This window comes from Callithrix jacchus, chromosome 16 (assembly GCF_049354715.1).
Source record: "Callithrix jacchus isolate 240 chromosome 16, calJac240_pri, whole genome shotgun sequence".
NCBI lineage: Eukaryota > Metazoa > Chordata > Mammalia > Primates > Cebidae > Callithrix > Callithrix jacchus.
Genome location: NC_133517.1, coordinates 1,841,577 through 1,863,495, shown reverse-complemented (window position 1 = coordinate 1,863,495; position 21,919 = coordinate 1,841,577). Strand labels below are relative to the sequence as shown.

General features: G+C 42.6%; 2 protein-coding genes across 19 annotated transcripts in view; one reads left to right on the top strand and one right to left on the bottom strand.

The window, feature by feature from the left end:
• The window catches only part of RB1CC1 (RB1 inducible coiled-coil 1), a 102,706-nt gene extending 89,814 nt beyond the window's left edge, over positions 1–12,892 (bottom strand). For all 8 annotated transcript variants that reach the window (XR_013527825.1, XR_013527824.1, XM_002807622.6 and 5 more), the window contains exon 1: positions 12,534–12,892. The gene's annotated coding sequence lies outside the window, so the exon portion shown is untranslated. The remainder of the gene's footprint in view (positions 1–12,533) is intronic.
• A 20-nt stretch (positions 12,893–12,912) lies between these two features.
• The window catches only part of LOC118148433 (uncharacterized), a 190,049-nt gene continuing 181,042 nt past the window's right edge, over positions 12,913–21,919 (top strand). For 7 of the 11 annotated variants that reach the window (XM_078352460.1, XM_078352459.1, XM_078352453.1 and 4 more), the window contains exon 1: positions 12,913–13,533. In XM_078352460.1, coding sequence (XP_078208586.1) covers positions 12,913–13,476 — 564 coding nt within the window. In that variant the 3' untranslated portion in view covers positions 13,477–13,533. Of the gene's footprint in view, positions 13,555–21,140; positions 21,272–21,919 lie in introns of those variants that run through there. The other 4 variants (XM_078352454.1, XM_078352456.1, XM_078352461.1 and 1 more) reach the window with 3 other exon arrangements.

Genomic DNA, 21,919 nt, shown 5'->3' with positions numbered 1-21,919 from the left:
ACACCTGGCTAAGTTTTGTATTCTCAGTACAGATGGAATTTCCGCCATGTTGGCCAGGCTGGTATTGAACTCCTGATCTTAGGTGATCCACCCACCTTGGCCTCCCAAAGTGGTGGGATTATAGGTGTGAGCCACCATGCCCAACCAAAAAAATCTATTTCTATTTTGAGCTATTATTTCAACCCTGGATTATTACTCTGTATGTGGTCATGTAATAATTACACAACAAGTTGTTTGCAACCTGAACGATTCAAGTTTTTAGTTTTTTTTTTTTTTTCACAGATCAGACACAGTAAGGGAATGGAAATACAGATTTTTGTGAAAGCAAAATAAAAGCTTGTCAGATTTTAATTGAAATGTATGGTCTATAAAATTAAATACTCTGTAGGGGTACCAGGATGGATAAAATATATTTATTCATGCTAATGTTTTAAATTCTCTTATTAAAAGAAATATTATATGACCCATAAAAAGACCAGTTTTGTGTAATCTAAGTTATAAAATTCTATTGAATGCATCTCTTCCAGAAAATCCATGAGCTGCATGGCTTTATTAACATGAAAAGAAATGTAGATAAAACAATTAAAAAAACCTTTCCTCATCAGTACACGTCTAATCTGTAAATGGGGATGTTCATCATACCTATCTCATATAGCTGTTGCAGAAAAAAAAAAATCACCATAAATGTTCCGAAAATATTATCTAGGGACTGTAAGTAACTTTGTGACATAACACATAGCACTCAAATGCATCTGTTGAGTAAACAGGGTTTCATAAGCAAATTTAGTCCTTGGGTTCTACCAGCAGTACTCCATGCAAAGGACAAAGCAGAGTCCAAATGGTAACTTAGTAACAGATCACATGCAGATAGCTAATTCTTATCGCCCGTTTATCAGCTGATGTATTCCCAGTATCTTATATTTTTTTAAAAAAGGTAATCAACCTGGTTTAATGTTTGAGTATCATATATGAACCAGTACTCCTTGGTTCCACATAAACAGTTACTAAGTATGTGACTCCTCTCTTCCACCTGATTCTTATTAAGCTATCTAATTCAGAGCTTCCTACTGTGTGCCGGGCTCCGACACCTTCTGTCTAATTCAGAGCTTCCTACTGTGCGCCGGGCTCCGACACCTTCTGTCTAATGTGCGCCGGGCTCCGACACCTTCTGTCTAATTCAGAGCTTCCTACTGTGTGCCAGGCTCCAACACCTCCTGTCTAATTCAGAGCTTCCTACTGTGTGCCGGGCTCCGACACCTTCTGTCTAATTCAGAGCTTCCTACTGTGCGCCGGGCTCCGACACCTTCTGTCTAATGTGCGCCGGGCTCCGACACCTTCTGTCTAATGTGCGCCGGGCTCCGACACCTTCTGTCTAATTCAGAGCTTCCTACTGTGCGCCGGGCTCCGACACCTTCTGTCTAATTCAGAGCTTCCTACTGTGTGCTGGGCTCCGACACCTTCTGTCTAATTCAGAGCTTCCTACTGTGCGCCGGGCTCCGACACCTTCTGTCTAATTCAGAGCTTCCTACTGTGCGCCGGGCTCCGACACCTTCTGTCTAATTCAGAGCTTCCTACTGTGTGCCGGGCTCCGACACCTTCTGTCTAATTCAGAGCTTCCTACTGTGCGCCGGGCTCCGACACCTTCTGTCTAATGTGCGCCGGGCTCCGACACCTTCTGTCTAATGTGCGCCGGGCTCCGACACCTTCTGTCTAATTCAGAGCTTCCTACTGTGCGCCGGGCTCCGACACCTTCTGTCTAATTCAGAGCTTCCTACTGTGTGCTGGGCTCCGACACCTTCTAGTTGCAGATTCCATCTCAGAGGACACCACCAACTAAACAATCTTAGATTCTTTTAATGTTTTTACTTCTCCCTAAACTAAACATGCTTTTATAACTTCTACTCACATATAATTTCCTTGGACTGACAGTCCACTATTTCCTTTATTTGGCTCACTACATGAAGTTCCATGCCATGTAGGCTGATCCCCTGATATGCAGTGAGTGAATAAATGGATGTTCATGCCTCTACTCAGGTCATTCCACAGCTTCCACTTTGTAACCAAGAACTCACAAATATTGTGTCATAAAGTCTTCCTCAATGTACTGGCTGTCATTGGTCTTGTTGCTGAAGTACTGATGGTTCATTCTTCAAATTCAAACTATTCAAGTGAGTGTTGGCATTCAGAACACAAATAAATGCCCTGCTACAATTTTTTGGCACTTACCAAATAACTTACATTGCTCAAGCTGTATTGTAAATGGCTAAAAAAAATTGGTCATGCCATATTATACCTCAGTACCTAACATACTACCTAGAGATAGTAAACAGTCAATAAATGTTTGAGGTCAAAACCATGGGTAAGAACTCTGACGACCAAAACTGAAACCAGAAAGTTGCTCAAAGGGAATCCACCAAGAGAATCCACAGAAACACCATCTCTATTTATTCACAAGAATGTATACTTTACATATACGTTATTATTATTTATGAATTATTCTTCCAATCTTCTATAAACAGTGAAATCATACATTAAACATGGGTCTAACATACTGAACAAATACTAATATTAAGAAACTTATTGTGTGCCAGTGCCAAAAAGTAATAAAAAGCCCATTATCTGCCTTCCAAAAAGTTCAATAATACGAGTATGAAGAGAGGTATGCAAGTTAGGTTGAGAAGAAATGGACAAGATTTCACACAAAGGTGACGTTAAAAAACAACTGACATGAACGGATATATAAACTCAAGTCCCACATAGAAACTGACAGGTTATCCTCACTGATCACATCACTAAAACTTAAGAGGATAAACTTAATAAATCAATCATTTCTTTTAAGAAAACAATCATTAAAAGGAGCTAATTCTTTATTAACTTGCACCTTTGGGAATGCTTATTATGTACATGTCCCCCCTAACTTACATAAAATCCATTAAATCCTGTAAGTGGGTTGAATCTGTATGATCTAGAATGAAAGCTATTGCATGTAATTGTCAAGTAAGGTACAAGCATAGAAATCAATTGCTATTCAAGGAATTATAAGTAACTTTATAAGCCTTATATAAATATAAGCCCAGTCATAAGTATTACTTTTCACCAAATAGTCATGACTTCCTAAAATCTGACTTGATGCTTATTTTACATAAAGTCCTTTCTTTTATAAAACGAAACCATACTTAATATTACACAAGTTAACACAAGCTAATTCTAAGTTAAAAGTAACAGGTTAGTAACTCAACAACTGACACAAGATTTTCCTAAATTATTATCTGACCCTCTGCTTAAACCCAGTCTTCAGTTTCTGCCCACTGAGAATTACTATAAACTGCCTACCATATATATTGAGATGTCATAGGAGAGAGCAATTGTCAAAACATGTCAAACATACACATAACCCACATGGTAGTTAGGGTTAGTAGGAATCATGGTAAATTAACAAACACAATGCATGAAACTGAACACGTCCATATTGATCTGTATATATACATACATACACACGTACATCTATACCATCATGGTAAGATTTCAAATTGGGGAGAAGGGATCAACTTTTCAAGCAAGGGTATCATGACAAATGGCTATACATAGCATGAAGAAAAATATCTGGAGGTACACATTCACTAATGAGAACTAAAACATCAACAAGTAACCACTTTTAACCCTCCAGATTACTAATAATGATTATAATGAGTGCTAAGTGTTGACAAGATTAACAGGGGTCCACTGGCACATTCCCGACAAAAATATAAACTGGTGCAACTTTTGAGGAAATTTAATCTAGCACTATCTACCAAATTTAAAATGTACGAACCAGCAATTCTACTTCTGGGAATGTACTGGAAGCAAAGAATGAGACAAGTGTACAAACGTATATATATGCAGTGATTTTGATTACACCATTACTTTTAAAATGATCTATTTAAAAACTATCAATGGAAGTTGGTTAAATAAATTGCGCCTGTAGTCCTAGCTACTGAGAAGGTTGAGGCAGGAGGATATGGCTTGCTTGAGAGGCTGAAAACTACAGGCTACAGTGAGATATCATGGCGTCACTGCACTCCAGCCTGGGTGACCCAGCAAGGCCCTGTCTCTAAAACAGTAATAAATTATAATGCAACTCTGTAAGGTGACAAATTTTAGACATTTAAAATGTTTGTTTAGATCTATACATATTGAACATTAAGAATATATATCATGCAATTCTGTTTGTGGATTTTATTTTTATAACTAATGCAGAGAAGGACATGTGCATATTCCAGCACTTAAAAGACTGGAAAATTTAATGCCAATCTTTTTAACACTGGCTGTCTCTGGGTGCCAAATCTGTACTTTCTCCCAGTTCCTTTAAAAATCTGATATATAATTAGAGGGGAGAAGTGCTTATATCCATCAAAAAAAAAAAAAAAAAAAAGATGTCACCCTATACATACAAAGAAATAAAGAACTTGAATTTGTTGCCCCAGAAGAGCTAGTCCCACCAACAGAGTAAAACAAAGATTCCCACCTGCTTTCAATCCCAATAGTTTTGGGACAGAAATCACAATCTTGGCTCACTGCGGCCTTCAGCTCACTGCAGCCTCCGCCTCCCAGGTTCAAGTGATTCCCCTTCCTCAGCTTCCTGAGTAGCTGGGATGACAGACACCCATCACCATGCCCAGCTAAGTTTTTTTTCTTTTTTTGGAATTTTTAGTGTTTTGCCATGTTGGCCGGGCTGGTCTAAAACCCTTGATGTCAGTGATCCGTCTCGGCCTCCCAAAGTTCTGGGAATACAGGCATGAGCCACTACGCCCCAATTTTTATCATTATGTAGACATAAGAGGGAGAATACAACTGTGAAAAGAATATGAGATTTGGAATCAAAAGACTTACATTCAAGTCCTGGCCGTATGTGACTTGGATTGACTTCACCTAACATTTCATTTGATTACAAAAAGAAAAAGTAGCTGCCTCACAGAGCTGTTGTCAGGATCTAACAAATATCATACATATATGGAAGCTACGCAAACCATCACGTGAAATACAAACATCAGTTACTGTTATTAACTAATCCAGATCTCTGATGTAGCAGTAACTGATGCTACATATTTCCAACTGGAAATCCTAATGTTACGTCAAACTCAACATGTTTAAATTTAAATTCAGTGCCTATCCTTTAAATCTATTCCCTAAGTTCTTCATTGTCAATAAAACTATCACTACTACCCCAAACTTCACTTATTTTTCTTTTTTAACAAACTCTCCAAAGTGACAATGGACCAAGCTTCAGTTATTTCTGTCTAAATCCTACCAATTTTTTTCTTTCTAATCTAACCCCTCATTTTCCAAAGACCTTACTTAGGAGCCCTTACTTACGAGCCTACAACCTCTTCTCTTAGCCTTTAAATCTCTATCTTGCTTCAATCCTTTCTAAAAACTCCCTATCAGTTAGACCAAGGTAGACAGGCTGCTTCCCTCAAATTTTTTCCCTAGCCCCTTACCCTCCTGCTGCCTATAGCAGGGCACAAATCAACAGTTCAGCAGGCTCTGTCATCTGTTTCTTTACAGCTACACTCTCCTTGTCACCACTGGTTCAGTACCCAGACAGTTTCACTTAATTGCACTGTCTGCCTACCCCTCTTAGCATGTGAATTAGCCAACTTGACATAGGCTAATGCCAGGCTTTGGAACAAAATGTACCTGTATTTGAATCCTATCTTTCTCAATGAGGCACAGGTAACCTCTACACATCAGTTGACAATCTATAAATTGCAACGATACCTTTCAGAGATGAGAAGAATACCAATAATGTACTTCAGATTCTTTTTTTTAAATATACAAATTTTGTTTATTAATGCTTTTCTTCAGATTACAGCAAACCACTCAGTGATGGAAGAGCTGATGTCAGTTACTGGAAAAATTATAAAGATACATTCCTGCATTGGCCAATCAGGAATTACAACTGATTTCTTTCTTTTTGCCTGCATTATTTACTTTTCTCCATTCATTTACTAGGCATCTGTTAATGTCACAAGGGAGAGGAGTACTTCAGATTCTTTTACAGTGCAAGGAATATACTAAAAGCTTTTAAAATGGTGGCAATTATGTCTTTAATTAAACTCCAGCATTCAAGAACTTCATAACTAACCCCCATTTATTTTTGTAGCAGTATCATCAACTACTCCCTTACATGAGAAACCTATACCCTCACTTTACATATTCCTGCCAGGTAAAATTCTCATCTTTACTTGTCTGAATTTTACTCATCTTTAAAAGTCAAAGTATTGTCCTATTACCACTTTGGAAAGTCTTCCCCTATCACAGGTGGCCTACAGTATTCTTTCTCCCTTCTCTGAATTTAGAGAGCTCTTAAGCAGCTAATACAAAGTAGCAGAAATTATCTTATCTGGGGGGAAAAAACCTATCTTTCATCATGAGAAGACATCTATTCCTCCTAAATCCTCCTAGGATACAGTCAGCTATAAATGAAGGGGAGAGGAATATTTTAAAAAATACTGATTGGCCGGGCACAGTGGCTCACACCTGTAATCCCAGCACTTTGGGAGGCTGAGGCAGGCAGATCACCTGAGGTCAGGAGTTCAAGACCGGCCTGACCAGCATGATGAAACCCCATCTCTATTAAAAATACAAAATTAGCTGGGCATTGTAGGGCGTGCCTGTAATCCCAGCTATTAGGGAGGTTGAGCCAGGAGAATTGCTTGAACCTAGGAGGTGGAGGTTGCAGTGCACTGATTTCGCACCATTGCACTCCAGCCTGGGCAACAAGTGTTAAGTGTGAAACTCCATCTCAAATATTAATAACAATAATAAAAATATATTGATCCCACTGCGTTTGTTTCCAGATGTAGAGGGATAACAACTGAACCATATACCCCCATATATAAGGAAAAGAACCAGAAAGTACCTCATACTCATTAAAAATCTATCCAACTTCTCAATTGGAGATTAATTTACCATTTCCTCTTCAGAGATTACCATGATGATAAAATCAATTATCCCAGCCTTACCGTCAACTATTCTAATACATTAAAAACTTAGAATTAGGCTAGACACAGTGGCTCATGCCTGTAATCCCAGCACTTTGGGAGGCCAAGGTGGGTGGCTCACTTCAGGCCAAGAGTTCAAGATCAGCCTGGGCAACATGGTGAATCCCATCTCTACTGAAAATACAAGAATGAGTGGGGTGTGCTAGTACGCGTCTGTAATCCCAGTTACTGGGAGGCTGAGGTAGGAGGATCACCTGAGCCCAGGAGGCAGAGGTTGCAGTAAGGCCTAGAACATTCCACTGCACTCCTGCCTGGGCAAAAAGTAAGACTCTGCAAAAAACAATAAACAAAATACTTAGAATTAGCTTCCTTATATGAGAAGGCGAAAGGGGGAAACCCCAATTACAATCTCTGACCTTAAAAACTGGTCACAGTCATTATTTACAGTATTTTGAGGGCATCTAACCTAAGCCAGACATTGTGGTAGGTGCTTGGAATACAAGCATCTTCAAGATGCTTTCCAGTTGGATAAAACGCATGAGATTAGATAACCCTAAAGTGCACTAAAAGCTTCAGAGAGAAAACATGATTGGAAGTAGTTCTGTCTGATCTCTATGCTGTAAACTACAATTCTTAGCAATTCTCCCTGGAGGGGTCACTGGCTACCGCATCGGTGGAGATAATGTCCTCCACAAATGGAGTGTCTAGGTTGGTCAGATTAGAATACAACTGATTTAGGAAGACTATCAGCTTCCCTAAATCAGATGGATTCTAATCTGATCCTACCCTTTCTCTGCCAAGAAAAAGAAAGAAAAAGAATGAAAGATGAGTAGGTCAGGCATTTTCCTCACATTCTCCAAAAAGAAAAACCTTTTCACAGAAGTTCAGATCTCCTAAATATATGCCTTGTCTACAACTAGACAAACAACTTCACCAAAAGAATGAAGACAGCATTTAGAAAGGTAGTGCCCAAAGACAGCAAACAAGGTAAAAACAGCAGAACAGGAATACTTTTAAACAAAAATGAAAAATACTGGGGAGTACATCCTTCAGGTTTTTTCCCTAGGTATACAGGAAGTGTATGTGTATATTCAGGCAATATGGTTTTATAAAAATGAAGTAACACCCTACATACTACTGTGGACTTTGCTTGAACTGCATAAAACACATGTAAATGCATTACACATTTTGGTGTCCCTACCATTTATAAAAACTATAATATAAAATGCATGATTCTCGTGAAAATTTTCTAGTTGCCTGTTTCATTTTATAACAGAAACTAAGAGTAAAATAAAACCAAAATTACCTATAGGGCAAATATGGAATTATATAAGACAGAGAAGATGGGGGAAAAAAGAAAATGTAGAATTAGCTTCATTCTATTAAAGCAAGACTATCTATAAACATATGGCAATATTAAAGCAGCCTGCCCAAATCTGGCATATTCAGTAAAATAAGTACTAAAAGCCATTATATTACCATAATATTAATAATACAGTAGTGAATTCATTAATATTTCAACAGGTATGCTGCAGTTACTGAACTACTATTAAGTGTGGAATGTGAAGAAAAAAATGATGTGGACAGTCTCAATTCAGTGACAAAAAAAGGAAATGAATCACAATTATTTTCATCTCCTAGCAAAATTATAAGCCAATAAAATATGAGAATTCAAAAGAACAAAATGACGAGTGGAAAAAATTGTTACTCCACAATCCTCAGAGAACTCACTAAACAGCTATGAAAGCAGAAACAAATTAACCAAGGAAAGAGGGTACTTGGAGGTACTCAAGTACTGCACTTACAAAAGTAACTCAACGGAGCTGGAATTTCACAGAAGGATGGAAAGAAATGCCATCCTCTCAGGGACCTAAACAGTGAGGGTACAGTCTGCAGACAAATTGAGCTGCTTTGGTCCATAATAACTAAAGAACCAGGGACAACTAATCTTTACATCCTTTTATCCATGTGAATGAAGTAAAAACTCATCCACCTAGCACTATACAATCTGGTTGGCTAGCCTTTCATCTATTCTACATCCTCAAAGTAATATGCATTTGTCATTCACCTCCATTAAAATTTCCAGTGGTTCCCTATTTCCTATAAATATATACATATAGACATATATGTCTCTCTCATTCACTGTTGCATTGCTGAAGCTAAGAGTATGCTGCAGGGTTCGACTAGCATTTTAGAAATAAATGAAGTGCATTTGGCTTCAACTGCTTCCCAGTCATGCTGGCTTACTGTAATTCACCTGCAGGCCTTTGCACATGCTAGGTCAGAGTACATTAGCTTCCTTCCCATGATCTCCAAACCTGGATATGTAGAGCCCTCCCCACTATGCCACCTCCCACTGCTCCCCTCTCTCAAGCTAGTCCAGCCTCAGTAACTTCATTTTTCTTTGTATATTCCATGTATATCAGAGCCTTCCCATTGACTGTTTCTTCAGCCAAAAATTCCTTTGGAAGAGTCACACACTTAGGCTCCTTACTTCTCTTGGGCCTTTATTCAAAAGTCAATCGGTGGCTGGGCTTTGGGAGGCCGAGGCAGGATCACCTGAGGTCACGCTTTCAAGACCAGCCAGGCCAACACTGCAAAACGCTGTCTCTACTAAAACTACAAAAATTAGCCGAGTGTGGTGACAGGCACCTGTAATCCTAGCAACTTGGGAGGCTGAGGCAGAAGAATCGCTTGAATTAGGGAAGCAGAGTTTGCAGAGAGCCGAGATAAGGCCACTGCACTCCAGCCTGGGTGAGAGAGTGAGACTCCGTCTCAAAAACAAAACAAAACAAAAAAGTCATCAGTGAGGCCTTCCCTGGCCACCTTATCTAAAGTTTCAAACCCCCAACCCTGACACTTCATAACCTCCCTTCTGTGCTGTTTTTCTCCTTAGCAATTATTACTCTCTTAATCCATTTTTTCTTAATTGAAGATAGAAATGTTTCTTTGGTTTGTTCACTCCTGAATCCCAAGCACATCTACAGCAGTGCCTGCCACAGAGTAGGTACACAATAAATACTCATCAAAACTCTCTGAGGTGGCTAAAATACTTTTAAAGAGGTGAAGTGACTTCTCCAAGTCACCTCATGCTTTTTCTTACCAAAATATCGTCCTACACCTCATAAAAGCTCAAATTCTGGTCGGGTGAGGTGGCTCACGCCTCTACTCCCAGCACTTTGGGATGCTGAGGCGCGCAGATCACCTGAGGTCGGGAGTTCGAGATCAGCATGACCACCATGGAGAAATCCTGTCTCTACTAAAAATACAGAAAAAAAAAATTAGCCAGGCATGGTGACATATGCAAGTAATCCCAGCTATCCGGGAGGCTGAGGCAGGAGAATTGCTTGAACTCAAGAGATTGCAGTGAGCCGAGATGGTGCCATTGCACTCCAACCTGGGCAGTGAGAACAAAATTCCACCTCAAAAAAAAAAAAAAAAAAAAAAAAAAGCTCAATCCCTTTATACTAATTTCCAATAATACTTACATCACAAATGTATAGAGAACTCCAATTTTCTTTCTCTTATAAAGCAAGAACAATTACTTAAACATTTTTATGTTCCTCATGTAACTAGTTCAAAAACCTCACAGTGGGAAAGAGATAATTAAAAAAATCGTGGAAGTGTGTTAAAAGGAATGGCTAGATTTTCACCTGAGTGCCTTGGGCCGTATTACTACAAAAGAAAAGTGTAACTGGAGTTAGAAAATACCATTACCTGAATGAGAAATCTTATCAGCCATTCTTTTAAAAAGATATTCATTAGACATATGCATCTGCAAAGTAAAACATATGGGTGCTCAAATATTTGCTGAATGTATGATTAAAATTTTTAATCTCAAAATTAGAGTCTAAAAACTTTTCTCAAGCTAACATAATCAAAATTTTGGTTCAAAATTTCAAAAACAAAGGTCTCGTGTCCTCTGCCTTGATGAACTTGATTTGCTAAAAAGTCAATCTGCCATGCATCCTGATTTTGTGTTTGGCAGAAAAGGTCAAAAAAAGAAAACCTCTTTCAGGGACAAAAGTACCACTTTCATTGTCTTCCAAGCCGTCCAGTAACAAACACATAGGGTTAGGCACATAAATAATCATGTCGTGATTACTATAAAAGGTTCGGAATAGACTAAATAAAATTACTTTAAAAACATAAACTACGTCAATATCCACTCTACAGCAACAGAGATTTCTCAACATAAGCATTACGAGCCTAAAGCACCCTTGAAAACTTTATCCAGCTTTTGAACGCAATCGCAAACACTGAAAGACATGACAAGAATGTTAGTGAGAAAATATGTTCATTAGGGCCATATTCTGTTACAACAAATACAAACAGCAAAAATATTCTCACATTCCTATCAATGGTCTGCTTATCGATCCAATAATCCAAAAGAATAAAATCAACCACCTCCCTCAGTAGTCCCTGCTTCTCACAGCTGTGTCTGATCAGAAGTGGACGGACCCTGTTTTTATCTTTTATCAAAATGTACTAACATTCTTAAACACACAGTTGAGTTTATTTAAGTCTCTTCCTAAATAGCTAACTGTCCAAATCTACGTATAAATCATACAAGTCCCATCAACACACAAAACTTAAGAAACCATACAATAGAATGGTCAGCAAATGGCTACATTTTAAACGTTTGCAGCGGACCTGAGAACATTCCCATCTGGCTGAGTGTCTCACAGTAACGTGACTCTCTATCAATAGTGAGCACATGAGTCTTCCTTGGCACCCAGGTCTACACTCCTTCAAGGTATGACCACACTTTAAAGAGTCACGATGGAAAAGACTAGATTACGAAACCATCAACAGTAAACACAGCACGTCCACCGGGCGGTGGAAGAAACGACATATTCCACTCAGAAGCTGCCATTTCTCCCGCTGCTTAAGGTATTTTTGTTTCTCCCAAGGAAGCTGTGAAATCCGCGTGCACGCCCATCTCAAATCTACCCGAGGGGCGGGCGCAGGCTGAGTCATTCCTAGGAGTAACTTTATACCGATCCTCGCACTCCGGGGTCGGGACAAAGACACCGTCCCTCCGTCCCTCCGTCCCTCCGTCCCTCCCACTGCGTGCGCTCCGCTCGGCCTCGGCCAAACTCCCGTCCCCCGTTCCTCCAGCACAGCTTTAAGGGCCGATCCCTGGCAGCGACGAGCGCAGGTCGGGAGGCGTCTCGGCGGGTTCGGACGTCCCTCGCCCTCGGCTGGGTGCCGACCGCCGGCGCAGGGGGATGGAGCCCAAGGCTCAGGCCGCCCCGCAGCAAGCGAGCCCGATCCACACTGCCCGCAGCCTGGCGGATCATCGACTCGAACCGCTTTTGTCTCCACAGGGACCGTAGCGCCGGGAAGGCGGCCAGAGGGTAACACCTGCCGGGGCGGGAGGCGCGGGGGCCTCCAGGTGCACACACCTGCGCGTGGGCTGGGCTCGGGCCGGCCGGGACCCTGGACCCTGGACCCCGGACCCCGCGCCCCCGACCCACCGTTCCGGGGCCAGCCGCACGACCGCGGTGCCAGATGGGGGAAGGGGACGCGGGCGGCGGCGACACTCACCCGGCAGCGCCTCCTCCTTCGCCGGCAGCAGCAGCAGAGCCAGCGACCCCCGGCACCATCTTCCGCCGCCGCCTAGTTGTCGGCGGCGGCTACCAACCGCCCATTCGGCAGCGCCAACAGACACGACCGCCGGCGTCCCGGGCGCCCGCCCGCCGCGGCCCCTAACTCTAGGCAAGCGGGAGGGATCCGGGCGGAGAAGGACGCGGGCAGGCCCCTCGGCTCTGGGTCTGGGGCCGGGAGACAGAGGGCCGCGGCCTGTCAGAGCCGAGGGGCCCAGGCAAATGGGGGACCCTGAGGCAACGCCGAGGGCTCGGCAGGGCCGCGGACGCCGCCGCAGCTGGGTTTGTTATTGTCGACTCGGTCTCTTCCTCCGCGGCGCATGCCGGGAAACGGCCGGCCGGGGGAGGGGCGCGCCTGGAGGCGCAGAGAGGCGTCTGCGCAGGTCCGGAAGTCGGCAGACTGCCGGGAACGGGGCGGTGCCGCCTCCGGCTCTCAGCCGGCCGGGCAAGTTGGCTGTCCTGGCCTGACCCTGGGAGACTCCGCGGGGGCCGCCTGCCGTGGTGTTAGCTGCCGTCCCAGCGCGGACTTTCCCAAGGTGAGTCTGACCTTCGCGACAGCGAGTAGGCCCGGACAAAGGCCGAGCGGCCAAACGTGGGCTCGGTCCCAGGTGAAAGAGGGCTCGTCCCCGTCGGCCTGTCGCGGAGGAGCGGAGCCAATGGAGGGTCCGGTGTCATCCCCCGTCCCGGTGCAACCCGCGGACCAGGCCAAGGTCTTTAACAGGATAACGTCCCTGCGCCTGACCCAGGCGTTCCTGCCCGCAGACGCGGACCGCCGGGACCGCACGCCGCTGGCAAGCGCCCCCCAGTTAGCTCTGCAAGGGTGGGCGGCACCGATTTTCTCAGACCTGGCGAGGCAGGAAAACATCCGAGAGAGAGAAGAGTGAACTAGGCCGATCGCAGTGAAAACGTCAACGCCACAACCGCGTCTCCAGCTTCACAACGTGAGTCCTGTAGCGGGTCTGGTGAGTGAGCGGTTAGCACGGGCACCCTGATGGTTGGGAGACGGTTTCCGGGGACTCTCGGGTCTGTGCAGATGATCAGTCACAGGCAGTGACTCGAAGCCATGAGGCTGGAATGCTAAAATCTGATGAGCGCATGTTTCACGTAGGATAATACCTGCTCTATCCAGGAATACCTGGTGTGAGTAAGATCTGAGCGGTGCCTTCTCTAAAGTTACCAGGACTTCTGAGTTGTGTTCGTAAAAACGAGAGGCGCGGGCGCGGTGGCTCACGCCTGTAATCCCAGCACTTTGGGAGGCCGAGGCGGGTGCATCACGAGGTCAAGAGATCGAGACCATCCTGGTCAACATGGTGAAACCCCGCGTCTACTAAAAATACAAAAATTAGCTGGCCACGGTGGCGCGTGCCTGTAATCCCAGCTACTCAGGAGGCTGAGGCAGGAGAATTGCCTGAACCCAGGGGGCGGAGGTTGCGGTGAGCCGAGATCGCGCCATTGCTCTCCAGCCTGGGTAACAAGAGAAACTCTGTTTCAAAAAAAAAAAAAAAAAGAGAGAGGCACAAGACGGCACCAAACTGAACTGCAATGTTAGGTGGAAGCTGAAAAACATTGCTTAACATGAACAGTGTCAGTTTTCAGTCACACTGACCAGTATCTGAACGCTATGATTGAGATGGGCTGCTTATATTTACTTTTAAATTTGTGCTGCTATATATCCCAAACAAATCTGGTTGATCTTTATCATCTTTGGCAAGCCATTTTACTTACTGTGTTTGTTAAGCTGGAATTTTATTACACCACCCCAGCAAGATAGAGAAGAAAAGTGAAAATTAAGCAGTAAACGGTGATTATGCCTTAGGGAAAGATGTGAACTGCCAAGACAAAAGAGCCTAACTTAGTAGCACAGCATAGTAATCAGCACATAGAAAATAAGTGCTGAGGAGGAGTTTGGCTAAGAAAAACAGCAATATGACCAAGAATGAAAAGAAAAAGAAAGAAAAAAACAGTATGAGGCCTGTAAAGAACATATTGGTACTTGCACTTCCTCTTATTAGTGACATTCATTATTCAAATATAACCCAATTTAGAATGTAAAAATCTTGTTAGAGCTGGGTGCAATGGCTCACACCTGTAATCCCAGCACTTTGGGAGGCCGAGGCAGGAGGATTGCTTGAGCCCAGAAGTTGGAGACTAGCCCGGGCAACGTGGTGAAACTCCTTCTCTCCTTCTGTATATTCAGAAATTAGCTGGGCATGGTGGCACACACGTGTAGTCCCAGTTACTCAGAAAGCTGAAGTGGGAGGATCAGTTCAGCCCAGAAGCTCAAGGCTGCACTGAACCATCATGGCACCACTGCACTCCTAGGCTGGGCAGGAGTGTTGCACTGTCTTTAAAAAAAAAAAAATGCTGAAATATGCCAGTGATAATCTGGTAAATATGTTCTCTGACATTTTTCTTAACCTTCTGTCTTAATCATAGGTTGCAATAAATGACCAGAAATGACCGATTCATACTTTGAAGGTTTATATATCCAGTGAAAATGTTGAGTTTGTATGCATCAGTAATTCTTTCCTAGGGATAAGTGAAAATGTACTAACATTAATTCTATTATATGTAGGGTCCACCCTACAGGGTCCTTTGAGCCCCTCTCTGCTGCTGTGGAGATGAGAAACTGTAGAAATAAAAGACACAAGACACACAGATAGAGAGAAGAGTTTGGGCCCAAGAGTCCATTGCCAACCAAAGCGTGAAGTCCAGCAGTGGCCCCAAGTGTCTGCACACTCTTTTATTGAGTACAAAGCTGGAGGCAGCGTAGGTAGGGCGTGGCGTTGGTAGTCAGTGATAGGGTCAAGTACATCACATGTCACATAGGTAGGGGCCCAAGACTTTTTGGGAGCCGAGATGAGGTAAGGAGCATAAGGTATCAGCACTTTCCGTACTTGTCAAGAGAGAACAAAGACATTGAGATGTCTATTACTTTTACTTATTATCTCTGCTAAGAACAAAGAACCAGGTGCAGAAGTGGAACTTGAGAGTGGACATGGAACGTGACCCCTGAAGCACAGCATCACAGAGGGACAATTAAGCCCCTAATGTCTGTGGGCCTACCTGACAGCTGCCAGGCCTACCGCTAGAGCTTGGAGGAGTGGACTTTTCTCCTCACTCCGCCAGGGAGGGAGACATCTCTGACATCTCCTTCCACAGCTTGCTGAACAGCGGGTGCTTTCCCAGCACTGGCGCTGCTGCGCAGCCAAGGCATCCTCCAGCAACCCTTACAAGGGCGACAGAGGGCCTAGAGCGTCTTGCCCTAGGTTTGTTCCTTTCACAGTGTCACCCCAGGTTCACACTTCCCGACCTAAGTGGCATTAGTAAGAGAACTAAGATCACCTATGCATAACTACGATGGCTATATCTCTAGTTATTTTCTTCATTATTTATATGGGAATAGACTGAGGCCTCTGACTCCTGCCTCGGTACTTATGGGGTCTCCCCCCGCCATCTACATATATGCAAATATCTAGAGGAAGTACTGTTACAAGTTACTAATACATGTGTCCGTGGTAATAAGCCTTAACAAGTTACTTTCCTTCCTACCAAGCCTGTTAGACACCCTCTATTCTCCTTTCCTTAATTAAAAAAAAAAAAAAGAACCAACAAAATTCTGTAGCATCACTTCTCAATCGGATTTTCTGACAGGAAGTCCTCGGTCCAATCTCATTTTTCGCCTACTGTGTATTTCTTATATAAACTGCAAACAGATCATTAACAAGGACATCCAAATTACAGTAAATTACAGTACTGAAATTTTATTTGAACTTTTTAAAGCATTTGCCATTTTGAATTATTTAACATTTATACTCCTTCCCTTTTGTGCTGTTTCCTTCCTGGCACTCCTAAATGTCTGCCCATTCTCTGGACCTCTTCCAAGTAATTTCAAGTAATTATAATAGTGTGCGAATGATGCAAAGGTAAGGTGCTGTCAGAGAACAGGGGAGAGAGAGACCTTCTGGCCTCAACATATTATTGTTTTTTAAATTATTAACTATTTTAAATGCTTTGGTAGATTACAGTGAGGGCAAAAGAAAGTGGTTTCTTTAGGAGTATGGAGGGATTATACAGGATGCACAGTAAACACTCAAATCAGTAAGTACTTCAAATCAGTTCAGATCTTTACAATCACACTTCAGTATTGCTTTCTCTGGGACTCCTTCCCTAACATGCTTGTTTGTTTCTTTGTTTGTTTTGAGACAGAGTCACACTCTGTTACCCAGGCTGGAGTGCAGTGACACAATCTCCGCTTACTGCAGCCTCCACCTCCCAGGTTCCAGCAATTCTCTGTCTCAGCCTCCCTAGTACCTGGGATTACAGGCACTCGCCACCTCTCCCAGCTATTTTTGTACTTTTAGTAGATGGAGTTTCACCATGTTGGCCAAGCTGGTCTCGAACTCCTGACCTCAAGTGGTCCACCCACCTCAGCCTCCCCCAAAGTGCTGGGATTACAGGGGTGAGCCACAGCACCTGGCCACATGCTTGTAATTTCTTTAGATTCTCACATTGTATCTTTCAGTGTCATCTAGCCTGCTGACTGTAAGCTCTTTTAAAAGATGTACTGTCTCCCCAATACCAGGTGTACAGTGGTATGCACTCAATAAACATTTGACAGTACCCCACAACTTGTTCAGGCCCTCACTTTATACCTGAATTGGCCTCCTGCCAGTCTCCATTATGTACTGCAGCCAAGACCAGTGTAATGACATCTCTTTCCTGCCTAACAACCTTCATTCATTTTGTTTCCTATACCAGACACAATTTAAACTTCTTAACCTAGCATGAAAATCTCTCCACGAATAGGTACCGACCCATCTCTGCAGCTGTATCTCCCAGCACTTTTCTCCCCTTTATATGTGTTCTATATGAGTTTCCTCATCCAAGAGTGTTCTTGTTCACCATTCAAAGTCATCTCTTAAAACACAGCTTGGAAGTCGCGCGCAGTGGCTCTCGCCTGGAATCCCAGCACTTTGAGGGGCTGAAGCAGGCAGATCACCTGAGGTCAGGAGATTGAGACCAGCCTGACCAATATGATGAAACCCCATCTCTACTAAAAATACAAAATTAGCTATGCGTGGTGGCATGTGCCTGTAATACCAGCTACTTAGAAGGCTGAGACAGGAGAATCGCTTGAACCCGAGAGGCAGAGGTTGCAGTGAGCCAAGATCGCACCACTGCACTCCAGCCTAGGCAACAAGAACGAAACTCCATCTAAAAAAATAAAACACACACACACAGTTTGGATGTTAACAGCTTCTGACTTCTGGAGTCTCCACCCTTCTACTAACCTTTCTCCATATCACACAACTGTAAATTTTTCTCTCCCCACTTAATCTGTGAAACTTGTAAGATTAACAACTATGCATTATTAATTTTTAAATTCCTGGAACTTTATGGAGAGCTTGGCACAGTCAGCAATTAATACAAGATTTGCTGTATGTAATAAATTCTGCAAAATATTTATATTGATGGTTGACTAGTAAGTTACTGTGGAAATTCCTGGCATTAAATATCTCAAAGGCTCATATAGGGGACCATTCAAAACAATTAAGGCAGAAATTACTCAGTCATGTAATCCCAGCACTTTGGGAGGCTGAGGTGGGTGGATTGCTTGAGCTCAGGAGTTCGAGATGAGCCTAGCCAACATGGTGAAACCCCGCCTCTATTAAAAATACAAAAATTAGCAGGCATGGTGGCGCTGGCCTGTAGTCCCAGCTACTCAGGAGGCTGAGGTGGAAGGATCGACTGAATGTGGGTATGGCAGTCGCCGTGAGCCAAGATCGTGCCCCTGCACTCCAGCCTGGGCAACAGAGTGAGACTCCATTTCAAATAATAATAATAATTGCAGTAACAAGTGTATATGATATTAATTATTTACCAAAGTATATTCAGTATATTGGGAAGATTATGATACGCATCTGAATTTTGTCAGCTCTGCCTGAGGCATTCAGCATGTGTATTCAATATTTCTCAAACAACTTAGTGTCATCACCCTAATTTTCTATCAGGTGATACTCAAACAACCAGCAGCCACAATTCACATAATTCGGCTTTATTCAAAGTATGAGTCACAGTTATTGTTCACTTTTAAAAGGGTTAAAAAGATGTACTGTTTTGGACTTTGTTTTTAAGATTGTAACTAATTTGGTATATATGATTATGTACTATTTAGAGGCTGCTGGCACTCTGATTATTAAGTTAATGTTTTCAGTACTATTTACAGACCTGAAAGCCACCCTCTTCAGCTGCTCTGTGTGTACTCACACATATTATTAGTAATAATGATGATGGCTAACTTAGGAATGACCATCTTCAAAGCTAGTGATACACTTGAGCTCATGAGCAACACTCTTTCCAGTGCGGCAGCCACACAGCCAAGAAAACACTTGTAGAATGCTGGATTTCCTCAAACATTTCAACCAGTAGACTAAGACAAAGCATTTGTAGTCATTTTTCAGATGGAAAGAGGTATCTTTCTGCATCCTATTTTAGTAGGTTCTTGTCTTGCCTTATTTTGAAGAGCTGCCTAGCAAAATGTCCAAAAATAGAGCTGGCACTGTTTATAAAATGCCTTAAGGCAGAAATTAATCAGTCTTGTAGACACAGATACAGAACTGATTCAAATGTCAAGTGCTAGTTGGACTTCAGGTGGTGACTTTCTAACTTTTACTGTGACCCACATTAAGAAATACAGTTCCACATTGGGACCTGGTATACACATACAGGAAAAAGTACTTGCTGCTTGTGACATATACTGCTGTCTTCTATTCTTTTTTTCCCCTTGCTAGTCTTACACACTAATTTGTTTTTACTACCATCTAATGGTTTCAGAGACATTAGATTCAATGACTTAGGCCCCAAACCTTGAGATTCTTTGTTCCTGATTTTTCTGTCAGTGCCTTCCTATTTCAGTCATATAGCTCAATAGTGAAATTTATAAATAAAAGTGTTTCTTAAAAAGTATGACCTGACTGAACTCATGAAACACTTATGGGTGTATCTTAGATGCCAGACGTGGGTTTCACATTTATCAAGCTGTTCAGTTGTCTTAGCTGCCCTTTGCAGTTTCTGTAAATGTTCTCCAGTTTTACAGATGGGTGAATAAGGCATGGAGAGGTTAAGTCACTAGTTCAGTGTACTTCCTTCTAGTTAATAACTGTCAGGGCCAGGATTTGAACCCAGGGAATCCAATTGTACAGGCTATATCCTGGACATCCTATGCTACCTCTTAATTTGGTGTCAGTCCTGCAGGGGTTTAAAGAAAAAGTTGGCTGGGCGAGGTGGCTCACAGCTCCCACCTATAATGCCAGTACTTTGAGAGGCCAAGGCTTCTAGACCTGCCTAGGCAATGTGGCAAAACCCCATGTCTACCAAAAATACACACACAAAAAATTAGCCAGGCATGTGATGGCATACGCCTGTAGTTCCAGCTACTTGGGAGGCTGAGGTGGGAAGGCTGCTTGAGCCCGGAAGGCAGAAGTTGCAGTGAACTGAGACTGCACCACTGCATTCCAGCCTGGGCAACAGGGTGAGGCTCTGTCTCAAAAAATGTCTAGCAGCAGGCTACAGAGTTTTTCAGTCTTGTGACTACCGGCATTTGGGGCCAGTTAATTCTTTGTTGTAAGGGGCTGTCCTGTACATTTTAGGATGTTGGATCTCCTTGGCTTCTGCCCACTAGATGCCAATAACAACCCAGTTATGACAATCAGAAGTGCCTCTGGACATTTTGTAATGTTCCCAGAGAGACAAAATCAACCCCTTTGTTTAGTATTACAGGGCTAAAGTGTGGTATACCTATATAATGAAATACTATGCAGCCATTAATATTATATTTTAGAAGAATATTTAAAGATAGGTCTGACATGGTAGCTCACACCTGTAATCTCAGCACTTTGTTAGGCTGAGGTAGGAGGATCGCTTGAGGCCAGGAGTTTGAGACCCCCTGGACAACATAGCAAAAACCTGCCTCTAAAAAAATAAAAGTAAAAATGTAGCGAGGTGTGCTGGCACACTTCTCTAGTCTCAGCTACTTGGGAGGCTGAGGTGGGAGGATTGCTTGAGCCGAGGAGTTTGAGCCTACTGTGAGCCATGACCATACCACTGCACTCCAGCTGGGGCAACAAAGTGAGACCCCATTTCTAAAAAAAAAATTAAAGTATTTATTTGTTTTGAGACAGGATCTCACTCTCTCACCCAGGCTGGAATGCAGTGGCATACTCACAGCTCACTGCAGCCTCAATTTCCCAGGCTCAACTGATCCTTCCACCTTGCTGTCCCTAATAGCTGTGACTACAGATGTCTGCCACCACGCCCAGCTAATTTTTGTATTTTTTGTAGAGACAGGGTTTCACCATGTTGCCCAGTCTGGTCTCGAACTCCTGGGTTTAGGCTATCCTTTCCCCTAAGCCTCCCAAAGTATTGGGATTGATTACTCACCCCAACCTAAAATTATTTAAAGGCAAGGAAAACGTCTTAAATTAGTGAGCTCTGTTTTGCCGTTGTTCATATTTTAACATCTCTGACATCCGGTTTTATTTAACAGTGGAAGGATAGTGGTCCTGCAGGCTTGTCAACCAGTGCCATCTACTTCCTGTGCTTACTATAAGACACCAAAAACACCAGATTGGAAAAAATCCTAACTGTAATGGTGAGAGAAGTGATGAATGAGATGTGTTGTACAACATTCCCCAAGGCAGCTTAGGTACCCAGCACCACAGCTGTAGTTCTTTTATGGATTCCGCAAGGAAGTGCTTGCTGCCAGTGCTTTCAGTGCTGCAAAGGATACATTCCGTGGAAAAACCCAGACAGCCTCTGAGTTGGAAGTAATTCAGAAGAGTTATATTTCAAAAGGGATGAAATTTTAGCAATACCTTTACCGACGTGATTTGCTTCTGTTTTTGTCTTTATGTATACATGAGGGCAGTATGATAAAAATGTGTCTAATGAAGTCTAACGGTTTTTTAAGTACAAAATCAAATTCTGAATGGTTTTTCTTTTCTGTGTGTACATTTTCCTGCATTTCCAGACTCCATATTTTTGAGAAAGTATCATTAGTCTTTTACGAAAGACTAACTTAAAATGAGTTCTCTGTGGTTTATCATATACAGTGAATGCTTTTTTCCAATTTTCTGAAGTCCGTTTATTTTAATAACACCATTTGGTGTTTTTGTTTGCTTCCTCAAATGATGTGTTTGTTTTAGTCAACCCTACCTGCTGTCCATTCATGAAAAATACTTTTCCCAATCATCACTCCTTTTCAGTATGATTTATTAAAAGGAGCAATGAGCTGAATTTCTGGAAACCTGGACTCCGTTTCTACCC